We start from the raw sequence: 18548 nt of genomic DNA, 5'->3' as shown, positions 1-18548 counted from the left end.
GTGGGACTTGGAGAAAATTAAGACCTGATGCCCAGTTTAGCAGACATCATTATCCTCTTTCTCTTTTTAGTAACATGAAAAATGTGTAGACTAAATTTTCCCCCATTCATGCCATCTCATATTTTTAAAATGAAGTGAGATACGTTCCATACACAGACTTAGCGTAAGAGAGAGAGAAGAGTGGGGATAAGGTTCTAGTTCGTGAAATTCGGTAAAGTTTTGAAAACCAGGGATGAGTTGAACATTATTGATATTAATGGGGGAAAAAGTTGATTTTTCCAGAGCATAGTGAAAACATTTGAAAGAAGATGACATCAGGATTCAGCCTACTATTTAATTTTGTAAAAAGATAATTATTTCATATAGTGTATTACAACTTCCTATGCTTCATTACAGTTTTATGGAAGATGGGTAAATGAATAAAAAGCAAAGTGTCTCTGAGAGTTTCTCCTTATTTCTTTTTTTGGAAAGGAAATGAAGTTTGATGCAGTTGCTTTTTCCTTTTATCCCTTATTATATAAAGACCACACTTTTTCCTTTTTTCTCATATTATATAAACCTATGTTTATGGCTACCTCTTTACCACATCTCAGTTGGTAATGATGAGCTGTAATTATTAAGAAGAGAAAAAAAAAAGCCCCTTTTTGATGGACATTTTTAAAAAGTAGGCGCTGTTAGATGTGTTTTAGAGAGAATTCTACCCCACGAGGAAAAACTTAGTTCCTAAACAGAAAGGGTTAACTAAGATATCTGGAAAATCTGACTCTCACTGACTCATCCCCCCAGTGGTCTCAATTCTTTTCTGCAGAATATTTTAGCATAGCATTTGCTTTGCCTTGCAACTAAGAATTTTTTATGTTGCTGTTCTAGGCTAACCAACGACATTTTTCATTTTATCTAGTCATAAATTGGTCCATTTTGGCTATGTCTAAATAAGTCTGCAATAGTCTTAAACTGAAACATTTCATAAACAATTTTATTTAAAAAAGTGTTCTGGGAATTGACCCAGATGTTGACCCGGCAGTCAGTTATAACTCAAGTACTGTTCACTGTCCAGAGAAGAATATTATATTTGAAATGTTGCCCTTGAAGGATCATCAAAACGTTGGCAAGTTTTTTTTTTTGTTTTTTTTTTTCAGTCTATGAAACATTAGCAGCCATGATCTTTATATTTTTGTCCAGGAATGTTACATCAGTACAATGTCGTGGAATAGAGCCCATCAGAATGTCAGCATGACTTTACTAGACTGATCACATGTATGAAAGGAGTGAGTTAGATTCTTGAAAAGTCTGTTCCTCACCATACTCTAAGGCACTCTTTTGAATGTCATACTAATGAAACTGTGGTTCTCTAAAAACTATTTCAGGGCACACAGTCATTTACTGTGGGATCTGATACTGCAAACGTGTTCCATATAGTACATGAGATGCACTGTTGAAGTTTGGGTATTTGAAGATGAGTTAATGAAGAAGTCACTGTCCAAGAGAAAACAGGTTAAAGTGCTTTGTTGGAGATTCCACTGTAACATCTATAGGCAACTCTTAGTTTCTTGGTGGCTGATGTATGCGTTGATTTTTTTAAAATAAATTTGATACTTTGGAATGAATGGCATTAAATATACTAAATATAATTATCTAATTTTTTTTTTTTTCTTTTTAGGGCCACACCTGTGGCGTATGGACATTCCCAGGCTAGGGGTCAAATCAGAGCTGCAGTTGCCGGCCTCCATCACAGCCACAGCAGCATGGGATCTGAGCTGCATCTGTGACCTACACCACCGCTCATGGCAATGCCGGATCCTTAACTTCCAGAGTGAGGCCAGGTATTGAACCTGCACCCTCATGGATACCAGTAGGATTCGTTTCCTCTGTGCCACAGTGGGAATTCCAGCAGAGCACATTTTAAATAATCTCATGAGAAGAGATTTTGGTTTTAGCATATTTTTTATTTTTTTGCTTTTTAGGGCCACATCCGTGGCACATGGCATTTTCCAGGCTAGGGGTCTAATTGGAGCTACCGCTGCTGGCCTACACCATAGCCACAGCAACACAGGATCCTTAACCCACTGAGCAAGGCCAGGGATTGAAGCTGCCACCTCATGGTTCCTAGTTGGATTTGTTTCTGCTGCACCATGACGGACACTCTGGTTTTAGCATGTGTTTTAAATGTACTGGTTGATATTTTGACCCAGAAGGTCATGACTGTTCATTTCCATGGAGAACCTACTGATTTACTAAAATGATAAATATATGTGTGTTGGGTCAACATGTTTCTCTTTTTTAAACTTGAGTTTTCCAGAGCTCAAAACTCTGTGTTCTTAGTTGACTCATTGTTTTCCATCATTCTGCATATTTAGCCAATTCTTAAATCTTATCAGTTCTTCCCTAAGGGTTCCATATCCATCCTTCTGTTTTCATCCTCCAACTCTTATCCTAGTCCGTGTCTGAAATACTTAGTTTGAAAGGCCCTTTAGAGATTATCTTGTCCGGCTAACTCATTCATTTTACAAAGAATTGAGACTCAGAGAAATTGTCCAAGAACTAGAGCTGTGAACTGGAGTTTCTGACTCCAAATCCTGTTTAGTCTTCTTTCCATTGCATTTGTAAAACTGGTCCAGGAGGGCAGAATTCTGATATCTAATAATAATAATGCAGTTTATATTTCAATAGTGCTTACTCTATACCTAGCACTGTTCTACGTATTTAAGTATGTTAACTAGTTTATTCCTCACAACATATAGAACTGAAGACTTGACATAGGATGGTGTAGTAGTTAATATGTGTACTTTTTAATTTTTATTTATATTTTTTGTTTACTTTTTAAAAGTGTTACTAACCTACAGTAAGACTTATATTTAAAGTGTACAATTGATGACATTTTACATATGTATACACTTGTGCAATGATCACAATCAAGATAATTAATAGAACCTAGGGTTTTAAGATCTGATTTTAGTTTGTTTTGTCACTGATACTCTGTGAGACTTCAGGGAATCTGTCTGACCTCCAACCCAAAGTTTCCTTCTGTGTAAAAATGATCTTTGAATCCTTCCAGGTGCAAAATAATGTGATTCTTTGTAGGCCAGCTTCTTAACCCTCCTAATGCTAGAATCTGTTGGAAGATTGTGTCCAAAAAAGTTGTCTCCTCTTTCCTTGGGCTTTCTGAGATTACTCTGAGAGAGAGCCCATTCCATTGCTGGGCTCTGTATTGCTACAGAGTGCTTCCTTTTAGTCATTAAAAAACCATGCTAGATGTTCTCTTGTGGCACAGTGGTTAAGGATCTAGCATTGTCACTGCAGTGGCTTGGGTTGCTGCTGTGGTGTGGTGCACGTTTGATCCCTGGCCCCAGAACTTCCACATGCCATGAGCATGGCCCAAACAGCAATAACAACAACAAAAAAACCCAACCCTGCTATTCTGTCACTTGCAACTGCTAGCTAGAGCTATGCTGTCCATTGTGGTAGCCACTAGCCACATGTGACTAATTAAATAAATGAAATAAAGAACTCATTTACTCAGTTTCACCAGCCCCATTTCAAGTGCTCAGAAGCCGCTTGTGGTGAATGGCTAGCATTTTCTACGGTGCAGCTGTAGACCATTTATATCATCACAGAATGTTTTATTGGACATCACTGCTGTGCATCAGAGAATTTCAGGGTAGATCTATCCTTTCTTCTGTGTGGCCAGCCTTGCTGTTCCTTAAGACTGTTATCACCTTTCATATCTGAATGGTTGCACCTGACTTGTAGGCTCTCTTTTGGCCTCTGTTTCTTCTTCCTGTGCAGGAGTACTGGATTTTTTTTTTTTAAATACCAATTTCATCATGTTCTTTTTTTAAGTAAGAAAATCTTTTTTCCAAATTTATTTTATTAAAAAATTTTTTTTTTTAGTGCTGCACCCATGGCATATGGAAGTTCCCAGGCTAAGGGTCGAATTGGAGCTGCAGCTGCCGGCCTACAGCACAGCCACAATAGCACAGGATTCTTGCCACATCTGTGACTGACACCACTGCTCACTGCAATGCTGGATCTTCATCTCACTGAGTGGGGCCAGGGATCAAATCCGAAACCTCATGAATACTAGGTGGTTCGTTACTGCTAAGCCACAGTGGGAACTCCCCCAGTTTTATTTTCGATATTCTATTTCCTGCCCCATTTGATATTTAATTAAAAAAAATTTTTTTTGAATGCTTGTTGTGTTCCAGTCACTGTGGCAAGTGCTAGGGATATCAATGAACTCAACAGTATAGGGGCTAAAATACTAGGAGAGAAAAAGAGCATAAAGAGGAGGGAATGACAGCCATTAAAAAAAATAAAAAAGAAACCTTGCCATTTGTGACAACGTGACTGGACCTTGAGAGTATCATGCTAGGTCAGATAAATCAGAGAAAGTCAAAAATTGTGTGATCTCACTTATATGTGGAATCTAAAAAACAAAACACACAAACACAACTCATAGATACAGAAAATAAATAGGTGGTTGCCAGAAGGGAAGTGGGTAGGAGGGGCAAAATAGCTGAAAGGGATTAAGAAGTACAAACCTCCAGTTGTAAAAATAGATAAGCCATGGAGACGATCTACAGCAGAAGGAAATGTGATCAATAATATTGCAGTAACTTTGTATGGGGACAGATGGTTATTTGACTTCTCAGGGTGATCCTTTCATCATGTATGCAAATATCAAAACTCTTTGTAGTAGACCTGAAACAAATATAATATTGTACATCAGGTAATGTATTTCAATTTAAAAAAGAGGAAGGAACAAAAGAAAGGATGTGATTAGTCTAAATTTGAGAGACCAGAGAAGGCTTCATTATAGTCAATACTACCTGATTTCAAATCAAATTAACTGTGTATTGAATAATGATTATGTCTTTTCTTTGAGCGTTTCTTCCCCCATATTCTTTTTAGGGGAGAGCAAGGCTTAAACTTTGCTGCAGGACCTAGCACAATTCTAAGCATATGTAATACTTCAGTAGATATTAATTAAAATGATAGCATGGAAGAGGAAAATAGTTGGAAAGGGGAGAGAGTCAGGAGAAGGATGGAAAAATCAGAGGGGGCAATAGTAGGAAGTGCGTTTAGGAAATATGGACATCAAGGAGAAGAGGATTTTTTTTTTTTTTTTTTTTAAGAGGAAATGAATTGGAGTTGGCTGGCACTTTCCTGTGGCTTATGCCTCCCTGGTCTTCATGGCTTATGATGGATACCCTCCATCTGACTATCGAGCATCTTAATGTAGTTTCTTTTTAGTTGGCATTTTACTCAGGTGACCCAGGCTACCTTTGGCTCTGAAAGTGCAATCTTGTTTATTAATTTTAAGTACTTAGTGATTTTTATAATCCAGTCATTTCTTTTTTTTCCCTTTAGAATTCTTTTGTAAAGAAGAACTCCTCCTTATCAGCCAGGACTATGTGATAACCCTTAAACTTAGTTTATGTAGGAAAGGTAATATGTAGCAAGATGGATATTTTTTCTTTTTTTTAAATTATTTTTTCTATTATAGTTGGTTTATTTTCCGTTATAGTTAGTTTATGCAAGATATAGTCTTAATTATTTTTCTTTCATTGCTAGTATTTTGGACCTAAAACATTTTTTTGGAAACGTAAACCTCTAAAAAAAGTAAACCTCTAGAAAGTTGCAAGTATAGTACAAAGAACTTTTTTCCTTCTGAAACCATTTAAGAATAAGTTGTTGAATTGGTGCCCCATCGCTCCTGCATGTTTTAGGGTTTTTTTTCCTACAAAAGCACTTTTCTATACAACCGTAATACAAACATTACTATTAGGAAATTAACATTGATAAATACTAATATTTTGGGGGAAGACAGTCATAAGCCAAGCATTCCTTGGCCTCCAGAATCTCATGGCAGCAAAGAAAAAAACTCTTCTGGAGCATCCACAAGAGAATGTAATGCCGCCAAAACTCTAGCCTAGTGAGACCCGTGCCCGTCTTCTGATCTGACCTACAGATCTGTAAGATGATAGATAATAAATTCATGCTGTGTTAAAAAAATAACTAATGTTTAATTACTGCCATTCAAGATTTGCCTTTGGTCCTCTAAATGTCCTTTTAGCAAAATGATCCAGTCCAGAATCAAGTGTTACATTGACTTGTCATAGCCCTTTAATTTCTTTCAATCTAGGTCTATCACAGAAATCATGCCCTGTTATTCTCATGGCATCCTACCAGATGGTGTATAATTTCAGTTTGTCCTATTGCTAGTGATACTGAGTTTAGTCACTTGGTTAAGTCTTCTTCACTACAGAGTTAGCCATTTTCTCTTTATGTGTGTGTGTATTTGTTTGTTTGTTTGCTTGCTTGTTTGTTTTGACTGTGCCCATGGCATGTGGAAGTTTCCAGGCCAGGGACTGAACCTGAGCCACAGCAATGACCTAAGCTACCGCAGTGACAACGCCAGATCCTTAACCCACTGAGCCATTAGGGAACTCCTCTTTATGTATATTTTAAATTTTTTTTTTTTTTTTGCTTTTTTAGGGCTGCACCTATAGCACATGGAGGTTCCCAGGCGAGGGGTCCAGTTGGAGCTACAGCTTCCAGCTTACACCACAGCTATAGCAACTTGGGATCCGAGCTGCGTCTGTGGCCTATACCACAGCTCATGGCAGCACCGGATCCTTAACCCACTGATGGAGGCCAGAATCGAACACGCAACCTCATAGTTCCTAGTCAGATTCATTTCTGCTGCTCCACAACTGGAACTCCTGTATATTTTTAATTTTTATTTTTTTATTTTATTTATTTATTTTATTTTATTTTTTTTTGGTCTTTTTGCCATTTCTTGGGCTGCTCCCGTGGCATATGGAGGTTCCCAGCCTAGGGGTCTAATTGGAGCTGTAGCCGCTGGCCTACGCCAGAGCCACAGCAACGTGGGATCCGAGCCTCGTCTGCGACCTACACCACAGCTCACAGCAACACCGGATCCTTAACCCACTGAGCAAGGCCAGGGATCGAACCTGAAACCTCATGGTTCCTAGTCGGATTCGTTAACCACTGCGCCACAATGGGAACTCCATATTTTTAATTTTTAAAACAGCTTTATTGAGATATAACTGACATGAAATATACTGGATACTAAAATGTACAATTTGTCAAGTTCAAACATATGCTTACACCCATGAAAGCATCACCACAATTGAGATAATGATCATGTACTTAGCCCCCAAAAGTGTCCTTGCGCTTCTTTAGAACCCCATCCTCTCGTCCTTACCGATCTTTCCTTCAGCGTCTTCACGCCACTACTGGGCTGCTTTCTGTCACTGTATATTAGTTTGCATTTCCTAGAATTATTTAAAAATGAATTCATACAGTCTGTACTCTTTTTTTTCTTTTCGTGTGGCTTCTTTCACTCAACGTAATTATTTTGATTCATCTGTATTGTCACATATAACATTCATTTTATTTCTTTTCATTTTTTTTTTTTTTTTGCTTTTTAGGGCCACACTTGTGGCATATGGAAATTCCCAGGCTAGGGGTCTAATCGGATCTACAGCTTCCGGCCTACACCACAGCCACATGGAATCAGAGCTGCGTCTTTGACCTACACCACAACTCATGGCAGTGCTGGATCTTTAACCCACCGAGCAAAGCCAGTGATTGAACCCTCATCCTCATGGATCCTAGTCAGGTTCCTTAACTGCTGATTCACTAAGAGAGCTCCCTAGTACATTCATTTTATTTATTATTTTTTATTTTATTTTTTTATGTGTTAATTTAATTGTGGTAATCATTTCACAATGCATACATATATCAAAGTGTTATATTGTACACCCTAAAGGTTTACTATCTTATAGTACATTCATTTTAATTGCTGTGTAGTGTTCCATTATATGGAGATACCACAGTTTGTTTATCCGTTCATCTTTTGATGAATGTTCAGATTGCTTTCAGTTTTTGGCTATTACTGTTTGTATTATTTAGTGTGTTTTGGTGGTGTACTTGGAGACCATGGAAGCTTCCTATTCCTCACTAAACTTTGAATATATGTATTTATTAGTTTGGGCTCACAGATTCCTAATTCATTCAGTGGATTATAACTTGTTACAGTCATTGTTTTCATGCTCAGATTATCCCAGATTTGGCCGATGGGAACTTGTTCAAATTGGACATACCTTTGAACACTTTATTTTCTGACATACAGAGATGCTTTAGCCTCATTTTGTATTTCCTTGCTCCAGCCCTGGAATCAGTAATTTCTCCAAGGAGCTCTGATTCCTTTAAAAGCTTTTCAACAGACATAGCTAGAAAGTATATATATGTGTGTATATATAATTACCCGTGTATATTTGTATCTGTTTCTATTTTTGTCTATGTTAAAAACCATGAATTTACATCACAGCCAATTCTAATTCAGTATCACAGGGTTTATTTTAGTCTTCTCTCCTCCAAATTTGTAACTCCCTTTAAGAAAACCAGGCTCCCATCAACCTCAGTGTAAGTACTTGTGCAGTCTTCTGTGTTATCAATCTCCAGCCACGTAGGCTGTCTCTTTGACTACCTCCTGCTGTGCTGGCTGCTCCCCTTGGCCTTGACCTCACGGGATACACAGCTTAATCTTTGACCTGCTCTGTTGAATGTTGGTTAAGTTCCTGGCCTTGTTGAGCACACCAATTGAGACCCCAGCTCCGGCAAACAAATTGCTCTAGTCTCTGACTGATCCTCGCCCCAGCACACTCTCTGGGTGAGCCCTGGACCTTGCAAGCATGTTGGCTGAGGCTTTGTTTAAGTCACCCGTCTGGGTTTTGGAAATGCATAACTCATATCTCAAACTTAGGCAGGCACCCAGCTGAGGCTCTTTGTGAGACTTCATTCCTGGCAAATGTACTAGTTGATCACCGTTCAGAACAGGCCCAGCAAACATGCCTGTCAAGTCCCTGACCCTGATCAGGAAGCCCCAATTAAAATTTAACCTTGAAAAGTGTGTTTATATTGATATTTCTGTCTTTTTCTTAAACTAAAAAATCTTGTTCCTAACAATGTGAACATAATTACTTGCTTTACGTATTAAATGTTTCAGTGAGGAAAGAGTAGTCTTTTCAACAAATAGTGCTGGGACAGCTGGGTAGCCACATGCAAAAGAATGAAATTGGACCCTTACCTTATGCCATATCCAAAAGTTAAAATGGAATAGAGACCTCGATGTAAGAGCTAGAACTATAAAACTCTTAGGAGAAAGTATAGGGCTAAATCTTTATGACCTCATATTTGGCAGTGGATTCTTAGCTATGACACCAAAAGCCTGAGCAACAAAAGAAATAGATAAGTTGGATTTCATCAAAATTAAAAAAAAAAAACCTTTTGTATTTCAAAGGCTACTGTCAACAAAGTGAAAAGACAAACCATAGAAAGAGAGAAAATATTTGCAAATTATATACCCGATAAGGAAGGGACTTGTGTCTAGAATATATAAAGAGCTCTGACAACCCAGAGTTGACTTAATTAAGTCACAACCCAAGTGACTTAATTAAAAAAATGGGCAAATGAGAGTTCACATTGTGGCTCAGCAGAAACAAACCCGACTAGTATCCATGAGGATTCGGGTTCGATCTCTGGTCTGGCTCAGTGGCATTTGGGTTAAGGATTCAGGTTAAGGATCCAGCATTGCCATGAGCCATGGTGTAGGTGGCAGACGTGGCTTGGATCCGGCATTACTGTGGCTGTGGTGTAGGCTAGCAGCTGCAACTCCTATCTGACCTCTAGCCTGGGAATCTCCATTGGCCACAGGTGCAACCCTAAAAAGCAAATAAATAAATAGGCAAATGATTTGAATGGATATTTACCTAAAGACGTTCAAATGACCACGAAGAACATGAAAAAAAAAAAAAAAAAGTTCACTATCATTAGTCCTGGGCAGCGTGAATCAAAACTGCCGTGGGATATCAGTTCATACTCACAAGAATGGCTGTAATAAAAAAGCCAGATAGTAACAGGTATTGTTGGAGGTCTGGAAAAATTGGAACACTGATGGTGGGAGTACAAAAGGGTATAGCCACTTGGGAAAACAGTTTGGCAGTTCTTAAACAGTTAAGCACAGAGTCACTATTGTGATTCAACTCGACTTCTAAATATATACCTAAGCAATGAAAACATAGGTCCCCACAAAACCTTGTATATGAATGTTTATAGCAGCACTATTTGTAATAGCTCAAAGACGGGAGAGTCCTTAAGATGATAAATGGGTAAACAGAATGTCATGTATCCACACAGTGGATTCCATTGTAGTGCTATTTACCATAAACAGAAATGAAGTCCTGATACCTATGACATCACAAGTGAACCTTGAAACAGACTGAGTTATAGAAGCCAGTTACAAACGACGATGTAGTATGTGATTTCATTTATATAAATTGCCAAGAACAGGCAAATTTAGAGTCATAAAGTAGATTAGCGGTGTTTAGGGCTATGGGAGGGATGGAGGTAGGAGCGCGATAGTTCAGAATTTATTTTTAAGGTTGTAAAACTTTGAAAGTTGACTCTGGTGATGGTCGCACATTTCTTAGAATATACTAAAAGCCACTGAATTGTATGTGAATTACCTCAAGAGAGCTGGTAAAAAATTCAACCTTGCGTGTTATAGCATAGTGACTATAGTTAATATTTCTGTATTGTATATTTGATTTTTTGTTCATTTTAGCTGCACCTAATGGCACGTGGAAGTTCCCTGGCCAGGGATCAGACCCTGCCACAGTAGTGGCCCAAGCTGCTGCAATGGCAGTGCCGGATCCTTAACCTGCGGCACATTAGGAGAACTCCAATGCACCGTTTTTTCAAGTGTGAAACTGCAGTGTTAGGTTGTGGCCCTTGGTTCTTTCCTGTCTTGCTCTGAGCTGTGTTTTCTCGCTTTTTCCACCTAGGGGAGATGTAGTGAGGTAAAACTCAGAAGTTATGTTTTGGTATACTATAACTTATTTCAGGTAATTTATAGTTGTTTCTGTTTTAGCAAACATATCTTGGTGATAAATTCTGCTTTTGACTTGGAAATATTATTTCCCTCACTTTGAATTATGGCTAAGAGCTTCCAGGTTTATAGTTATTTTCTCTTGATACCATGAAGATACCATGCTTTCTTTTGGTTTCCACTGTTGGTGTTGTGGATCCAGTTGTTCTTTGTGTGCCTTTTTCCTTTTGCTGTTCTTAAGATCTTCTCTTTGTATTTGGCGTTCTTTAGTTTGACTGTGACTGGACAGAGTATGGGTTTATCTTGTTAGGGATTTAGTGGGCTTTCTGACTTTGAGATTGTGTCTTTCCATATCTCTGGAAAATTCATAGCCATTCTCTCTTCAAATACTGTCTCTTCTTTATCGTCTTTTCTCTCCTTCTAGGTCTTCAGACGAGTTAGAACTTCTCATTTACATCCCAACACTCTCTAATTCTTTCATTTTCTACCTCTTTGTTTCCCTGTATTGCCTTCTGCATAATTTTATTTAGGTCTGTCTTCTAGTTCTTTAGTCTGTCCATTCAATTTTTACTTTTACACTTGATCTTAGCCAAAAGGCCGAGAAGCAATCAATTTTTACTTTTAATTAAAAAGGTTTTTTTGGCCATGCCTGAAGCATGGGGAAGTTCCTGGGCTAGGGATTGAACCTGCAGCACAGCAGCAACCCGAGCTGCTGCAGTGACAGTGCTAGATCCCCATCCTGCTGCACCACAAGAGAACTCCAAAAAAACTTTTTTCCTAAACTCTATTTGGTATCCTTTCCAATTTTCCTGGTTGAAAATTTCCTTGTTCGTTTTTTCTAGCATTTTTTTTTCTCTTTTGCATTTTAGAGCCACACCTGCGGCATATGGAAGTTCCCAGGCTAGGGGTTGAATTGAAGTTACAGCTGCCTGGCCTACGCCACAGCCACAACAATGTGGGATCTGAGCCTCGTCTGTGACCTATACCACAGCTCATGGCAACGCTGGATCCTCGACCCACTGAGCAAGGCCAGGGATCGAACGAACCTGCATCCTCATGGATACCAGTCAGATTCATTTCCATTGCGGCATGATGGGAATTCCCACCAGCTTTTCTTGAGTTTGATTTGCATAGAGGAAATTTATTGAAGGATTTTCATAGAGAGAAGTTCGTATTCGCATACCTGCCTGCCTTCTGAAGTCAGCTATGTACATCTTGATGTAGTCTGTTTATTTGAGTTAAGAATCTCTTTAAAGGACTGGCAGTATATAGGAAAACACCATCTTGCTTTTTTAGACTCACTTTAATTTCAGTTCATGGTAAGACAAAGGATGTCTGTTTTTTTTCTATTTTCTTTTTAGGGCCATGCCTGTGGCATGTGGAGGTTCCCAGGCTAGGGGTCAAGTTGCAGCTACAGCTGCCAGCCTATACCACAGCCACAGCAATGCTAGATCCAAGCTGCATCTGTGACCTACACCACAACTCCTGGCAACACTGGATCCTTAACCCACTGAGTAAGGCCAGGGATTGAACCTGCAACCTCATGGTTCCTAGTGGGATTCATTTCCTCTGTGCCACGACGGGCATTCCAGATGTCTGCTTCTTAACTTTAGGTTTCTGTTAGATTATGAGGTGATAAAGTACATTAGGTTTTATATCTTTTTTTTTTTTTTTTTTGGTCTTTTTAGGGCTGCACCTGAGGCATATGGAAGTTCCCGGGCTAGGGGTACAATTAGAGCTATAGCACTGGCCTACACCACAGCTCATGGCATCGTGGGCTCCTTAATCCACTGAGCAAGGCCAGGGATTGAACCTTTGTCCTCGTGGATGCTAGTTGGGTTCGCTAACCTCTGAGCCATGGCAGGAACTCCTAGATTAGGTTTTGTTAACATCATCTGCACAGCTTTGTCCTTGCTCTGCCACGTCCCTCCTCCCCTCTTCCCATCAAGTTTGGATTCAAATTCTGGCTTTATCACCTAACAACTGAGGTAGCCGGCAGGCTGTCCAAGCTCAGTTTTCTAATGAATTAAATGGAGTTAATGTCAACCCTGAAGACATCGTGGTGAGAACTTAACACAACATGTGAGATACTTGGTGCTGAGCAGAGTAGATACCTCTTAACATCACTTCCTTTCAGCTTGAACGACAGAAAACTGTTTCTCAGTCTTGAGGCCTTGTAAGTGCATTTTCTGTTCATTCATCTAGCTTCCAATCTTGTGAACTGCTTTGTGAAATGCTGATCCTGTTATGGGAACATTTGTGAAGAATAGTTTGGCAGGGATGTTGGAGAGGGTTGGATGAGGGGACTTGTCAGCCCCCTTTGGAGTATGCCAGCTAGCCCCTTTATAATTAATTTTGATGATCAGCTTACTTCAGATACCACGCATGTCACTAAGCTATTATCCTCCCATCTTTTCATCTCAGGTGTTTAGAGAAATAGAGTATTACTGCTAAGCCAATACTCATTCTCTATTTGAAACTTATATTGTCTTTGGTATATATATGGATATAAATCTGTTTCTCCTTTTAAGGGCGAGATGCTTTATTCTTTATGTGGAAAAATGTCTGTAACGGATCTCCTCTTCATTAAATTTTCATATTGTTTAACTCTTTGCAGATTCATTTGGTACGTTGTATCATCACCTTTTGTTGCTGTATTTTCATATAGCGTGATTAAGACAATCTCTCTAAAATAAGAGGGAGCAGTATTATGAATCATATCTCCTAGGATTATGTGGAATAAAGGAGATAATGTATAAATGTCCTTAGCTACAAACTTGGAACATAGAAGGGCTTAGAGAATGTTTGCTATCAACTATTACTTTATATTTTCTTCACCTTCCAGCTTGAATTTTTTTAGGAGCAGAAACTATGTAATAGCTATACTTCACATATTGTGGACTATTTTATTAATATACTTTTATTCTCATCATACTTTTTAATGTTTCATCTTTTGTCTTGCAGTGATGAAACAGGAGAACCTGTTTGTAGATGATTCAGGGCGATATTTGGCCATTCAGTTCCACCTGGAATGTGCATATACATTTTTATATTATTATGAATATAAAAAAGCAAAAGATGAGTTCAATATTGCTAAAGACATTAGCAGATTAAAAATTGATTTGACAGGTAAGATTTTTTTACCTTTTGTGGATAATTGATTTATTCTCATGATAAAACAAATACCTGTATTTGCAGTTCAGCTGTATTATATGGCTGTATTTGTTTTCTGTGTCCTCTTTGCTTTACAAATATAGATTTTAAAGATTTTATTTTAAAAGTACATAGTTTTAGAATAGAATTGAGATTATATATTTTCTTTATTCCTGCAGATGCCCATTTATTTTCTAATCTAGTTAGACACACATGAGTAACATATGGCAGCCAGTCAGTACACGAATGAATTTAACCCATTTGGTTGTGGATGTGGGCTTCCCAAGGTCCCTCCTGATGCCCAACTTTAGTTTGGCCTCTCTACATCCCCCCCCCCACCTTTTTTTTTCTGGCTGCATCTGTGGCATATGGAAGTTCTTGGGTCAGGGATCAAATCCATGCCACAGCAGCGATCTGAGCCACTGCAGTGACAATGCTGGATCCTTAACCTGCTGCACTACAAGAGAACTCTGCCCTTTCTTGCAAATACCACACCCGTGGTTTCCATCCTGCCTTTCTTATATTCCTTAAGAACAGAATTTTTTTTGGGGGGTCTTTTTAGGGCTGCACCTGTGGCACATGGAGGTTCCCAGGCTAGGGGTCTAATTGGAGCTGTGGCCGCCAGCCTACACCACAGCCACAGCAATTCGTGATCCAAGCCATGTCTGCAACCTACACCACAGCTCATGGCAACGCTGGATCCTCAACCCACTGAGCGAGGCCCGGGATCAAACCTGTAACCTCATGGTTCCTAGTTGGATTCATTAACCTCTGCGCCATGACGGGAACTCCAAGAACAGAAATTTTTAACTGTTTTGTTTAGATGTTTTTCATTGCCTTAGAACACTGTCTGGAATACAGTAGGCACTCAATAAACATTGGTTGGAAGAACAAATCAGTTAAAGAGTTTTCCATAAAATCTCTGTATTCTGAATACCAAATAAGAAACTTTGTTTTCCTTCTTTTTTTTTTTATTACTCAGTGAATTTTATTACATTTATAGTTGTACAGTGATCATCACAACCAAATTTTATATCATTTCCATCCCAAACCTTCAGTGCATCCCCCTAGAAACATTGCTTTCTTTTAATGTATTGTTCTGTCCCTAGTCTCACAATACAGTTGGCATTCAATATTGAAACATTACTGAAAGTTAGACATCATCAGTTGGTTACACCATTTATACCTGGGCTTTGTGAATGCTGAAACAAGCATTCACAGAATGTTGAAATGATTGAACCTATTTGTCCTTCCCAGGCTAGGTCTAGATTACTCTAAGGCCCATTCTTAGTCGCCAAACTCTGAGTTAGTCCTGTCAATGAAATCTTTCAGATATATTATAAGGTAAATATGACTTTGTTTCCTAGTCTGGGATCTTAGCCACCTTTTACTACCTTGTTTGTATGGGGAAAATTATTAAATATCCAACTTATAACTTTTGGAATAATGGCCATGTTTGAGAGTCTTGTATTTGAGAATATAGTTATATGTAATATAAGTTTCAGAGATTATGTTTTTAAGGGTTTTGGTCCTAAGAGACTCTTTTTGGATTATTGAAAAAACTAATAGCGTAGGACTCAGTATAGTCAGTGTTAACTGTTGGTGTCTTTACTAGCTAGTTCTTCATATTTTTCCCAAGTTAAGACTTGAAGAACTTAAAAATACAAATGTGCTCACAAATATAAAATGAGAATCATGTTATTATTTTTTTCCATTCATCTGAAGACTTAACTATAAAAAAGTAAGTTGTGTTAGACCATCTCAATCGCTATTTTTAGTATATATACCATGTTTAAAAGGTTGTTGTGTAGCACAGAGCCAGACTCATCACAGGATAAAATCCAGACTTTTTGTAGTCAAGGTTCTTTGTAATCTGACTCTCGCCAGAGAAGAGATGTTGGAGCTTTTGTTTTTTCTAAAGCTGTTCTGCAGCAAGTTATTTCAGAAACAAAATGAGAAAAAAGTTCAGTTTTACATGGAGCCAGATAGTGTAATAGACTGTGGGATTTAGAACCCGAAGAGCCTGGCTTTAAGCTCTGACTCTGATAATGAAAACCCTTTGATACTGAGCAAGTGACTACAGTTCAGAACCTTTGTTTTTTCATTTGTTATATGGAGAGGATAATATTTCTTCTCTCTACAACACTTGATGGGTTACTCTTTTTTAAGGAGGAAGGTAGTTTAATGCAAAAGTAAGTATGTGAAATCTAGTGGCAGAAGTCTTTGGTTTGAGTTCTGGCCCTGTAGCTTATGGCTTGATAAATTTATAAAAAGTCATTTTAAACTCATCAGTGGAAACTCAGCTTTCTCTTATTTGAAGTGCAGAAAATATCTTATAAGCTCTAAAGCACTCTGAAAATACAGCTCTTTATGATAGTACAGTAGGTCTGATTGTTGAGTTCATAGACATAATTTAATATATATTTTTTCAGGTGCTTTGGGGAAAAGGACACGGTTCCAGGAAAATTATGTGGCACAACTTATTCTAGATGTAAGAAGGGAAGGACCTGTCTGTTCCAATTGTGAATTCAGTCCAGCACCCACTCCTCAGGAATATTTAACCAAGGTGAGTAGGGTCATAAATTTTTTAAATTAGCATCCAACTCCAGCAGTTTTCCATTGGTGAGTTTTGTAGAAACACTGGGTTGGGTGCGAGGAGGCTTCTTTTGACTCTTCATGAGCTTTTATGAGGTGGCTGAATGGTAAAAAACCCGAAAAACCCAAAACAGAACCCATGTTTAAGCCATTTTTGCCTTAAATAGAGATAAGATGTTGTTTTTCTTCTAGACATCAGTAAATACGAATTAATAACGCAGTTAGTTATATATTACTGTCCTTGAAAAAATCCAACAGGCAGACTGAGTAGAGACTACTTTTTCAAGCAGCTACCTTGTTTTTTCTTCCTGTTGATATTTTCAAATATTGAGAGACTTGAAATTTCTTGGACTTCTTCTAAATATGTAAACAGATGCTCAGAATTCCTTTTTACTTTTTTTCTAATCTGTCTTTAGTTACTCTGTCATTATTGGATGGTTGACCTGGCTACATTCTCTTGCAGCTTAAATTTATAGCTCTTAGTCAGTTTACCTACTTAATAGGCCTTTCCATCTACGTCCATGGAGGCCATTAGCATTTATATTTGCTTACCCCAGAGTCCTCATACCGGTCATTTCTGCTGTCCTTTGGCTGATACTATTGTCCTTAACACCGAGGTTTTGCTACTCTTCATTCCACAACCTTCAAACAAATTTATGAGGTGCATTGAACACTAGAATTCTATTCTGTACCGAAAATAGTGTCAAGGGTAGGGGCTGGGGAGATGGGAAGGAAGACTGACAGCAGTAAGGGGTCCTGAGGAAGGCCTTTGATGAGAGCATGTACCTCCTGGGCTTGCTTCAGGTTTTCGTTGTTTGCTTTTCTGATAACTTTGGGGTGGTGGTGGGGGACAGCTGTTGATTCTAAAAGAGGAAGGAAGGAAGGGAGGGAAAAGTGGAGAAACTCAGGGGTAAGTCTGCATAGGGGGCAGCCTGTACCTCCTGAAGTAGGAGAAGCTGAATGCGTGTGTACTGCTCTGTTGATGCTGGTCCAGGGAGTGTGTTGATACCTGCTGCCATCCTCCATTTACAGACTCTCCTCCTTCAGCCTCCTGTTATAACCTAAGTCACTTCCTCAGTCTTAGATTAACTATCACAAGTCTGGTTTTCAAGACATCGCATAGCATCAGTGAAAAGGGATTTAGTTCTGCAATATAAGCATTTAATTCAGTAATGCATTATTGATTGTTTGTTTATGTGGAGTTCTTCTATTGAAAATTATCTTCTTTGATTATAAATAGGATATGATTATCATGAGAAATGTATAAAATGATGTATAATTTAATACAGAATATTTAATCCTTCATATTTGAGATATCTTCAGATAATTTTATGATTCTCATTAATTACTTCAAGGTAGAAAATACAAATTATGTTATGTAGGTATGGATTGTATCGGGACAGCTGTATCCTCATGGGTGAAAGGTAGACTTGCTTGTTTAATTAGTCGTGTATCATATTTCCTATGTCAAAGATACTATGAGATTGTAAAAGTCACCATCTGTTTAATAGCCACTATTCAGGGAAAAAGGAGCAGTTTTATACCAATTGTAGTGAAAACAAAACATATCTTAATTAGCAGTGTTGCAATTTGAAAAATATATATTAGGATTGAGGAAATACAGTGACTTTATTGCCAGGAAGAAACATAGTGTTTCCCTTTGGGCCTTCCTAGATTTTTTTTTTTTTTTTGATACATCCACAGCATGGAGTGGTTCCCAGGCCAGGGCTCAAATCCGTGCCATAGCAGTAAACTACAGCAGCCACAGCAGTGATAATGCCAGATCCTTAACTTGCTGAGCCACCAGGGAATTCCCTAGATTTTTAATTTGTTAATGGGGAATTACATAGCCTAAAGCTATTGGACTTTAGGGTTTAATAAG

General features: G+C 38.4%; 1 protein-coding gene across 1 annotated transcript in view; it reads left to right on the top strand.

Moving 5' to 3' along the window:
* Positions 1-18548, top strand: part of TTC27 (tetratricopeptide repeat domain 27) — a 176991-nt gene that overhangs the window by 15211 nt on the left and 143232 nt on the right. The window contains exons 6-7 of the mRNA XM_047782314.1: positions 13883-14047; positions 16504-16637. Of these exons, the coding sequence (XP_047638270.1) occupies positions 13883-14047; positions 16504-16637 (299 nt within the window). The remainder of the gene's footprint in view (positions 1-13882; positions 14048-16503; positions 16638-18548) is intronic.

This window comes from Phacochoerus africanus, chromosome 5 (genome assembly GCF_016906955.1).
Source record: "Phacochoerus africanus isolate WHEZ1 chromosome 5, ROS_Pafr_v1, whole genome shotgun sequence".
NCBI classification, from domain to species: domain Eukaryota; kingdom Metazoa; phylum Chordata; class Mammalia; order Artiodactyla; family Suidae; genus Phacochoerus; species Phacochoerus africanus.
This window is presented reverse-complemented; position numbering and strand designations above follow the sequence as displayed.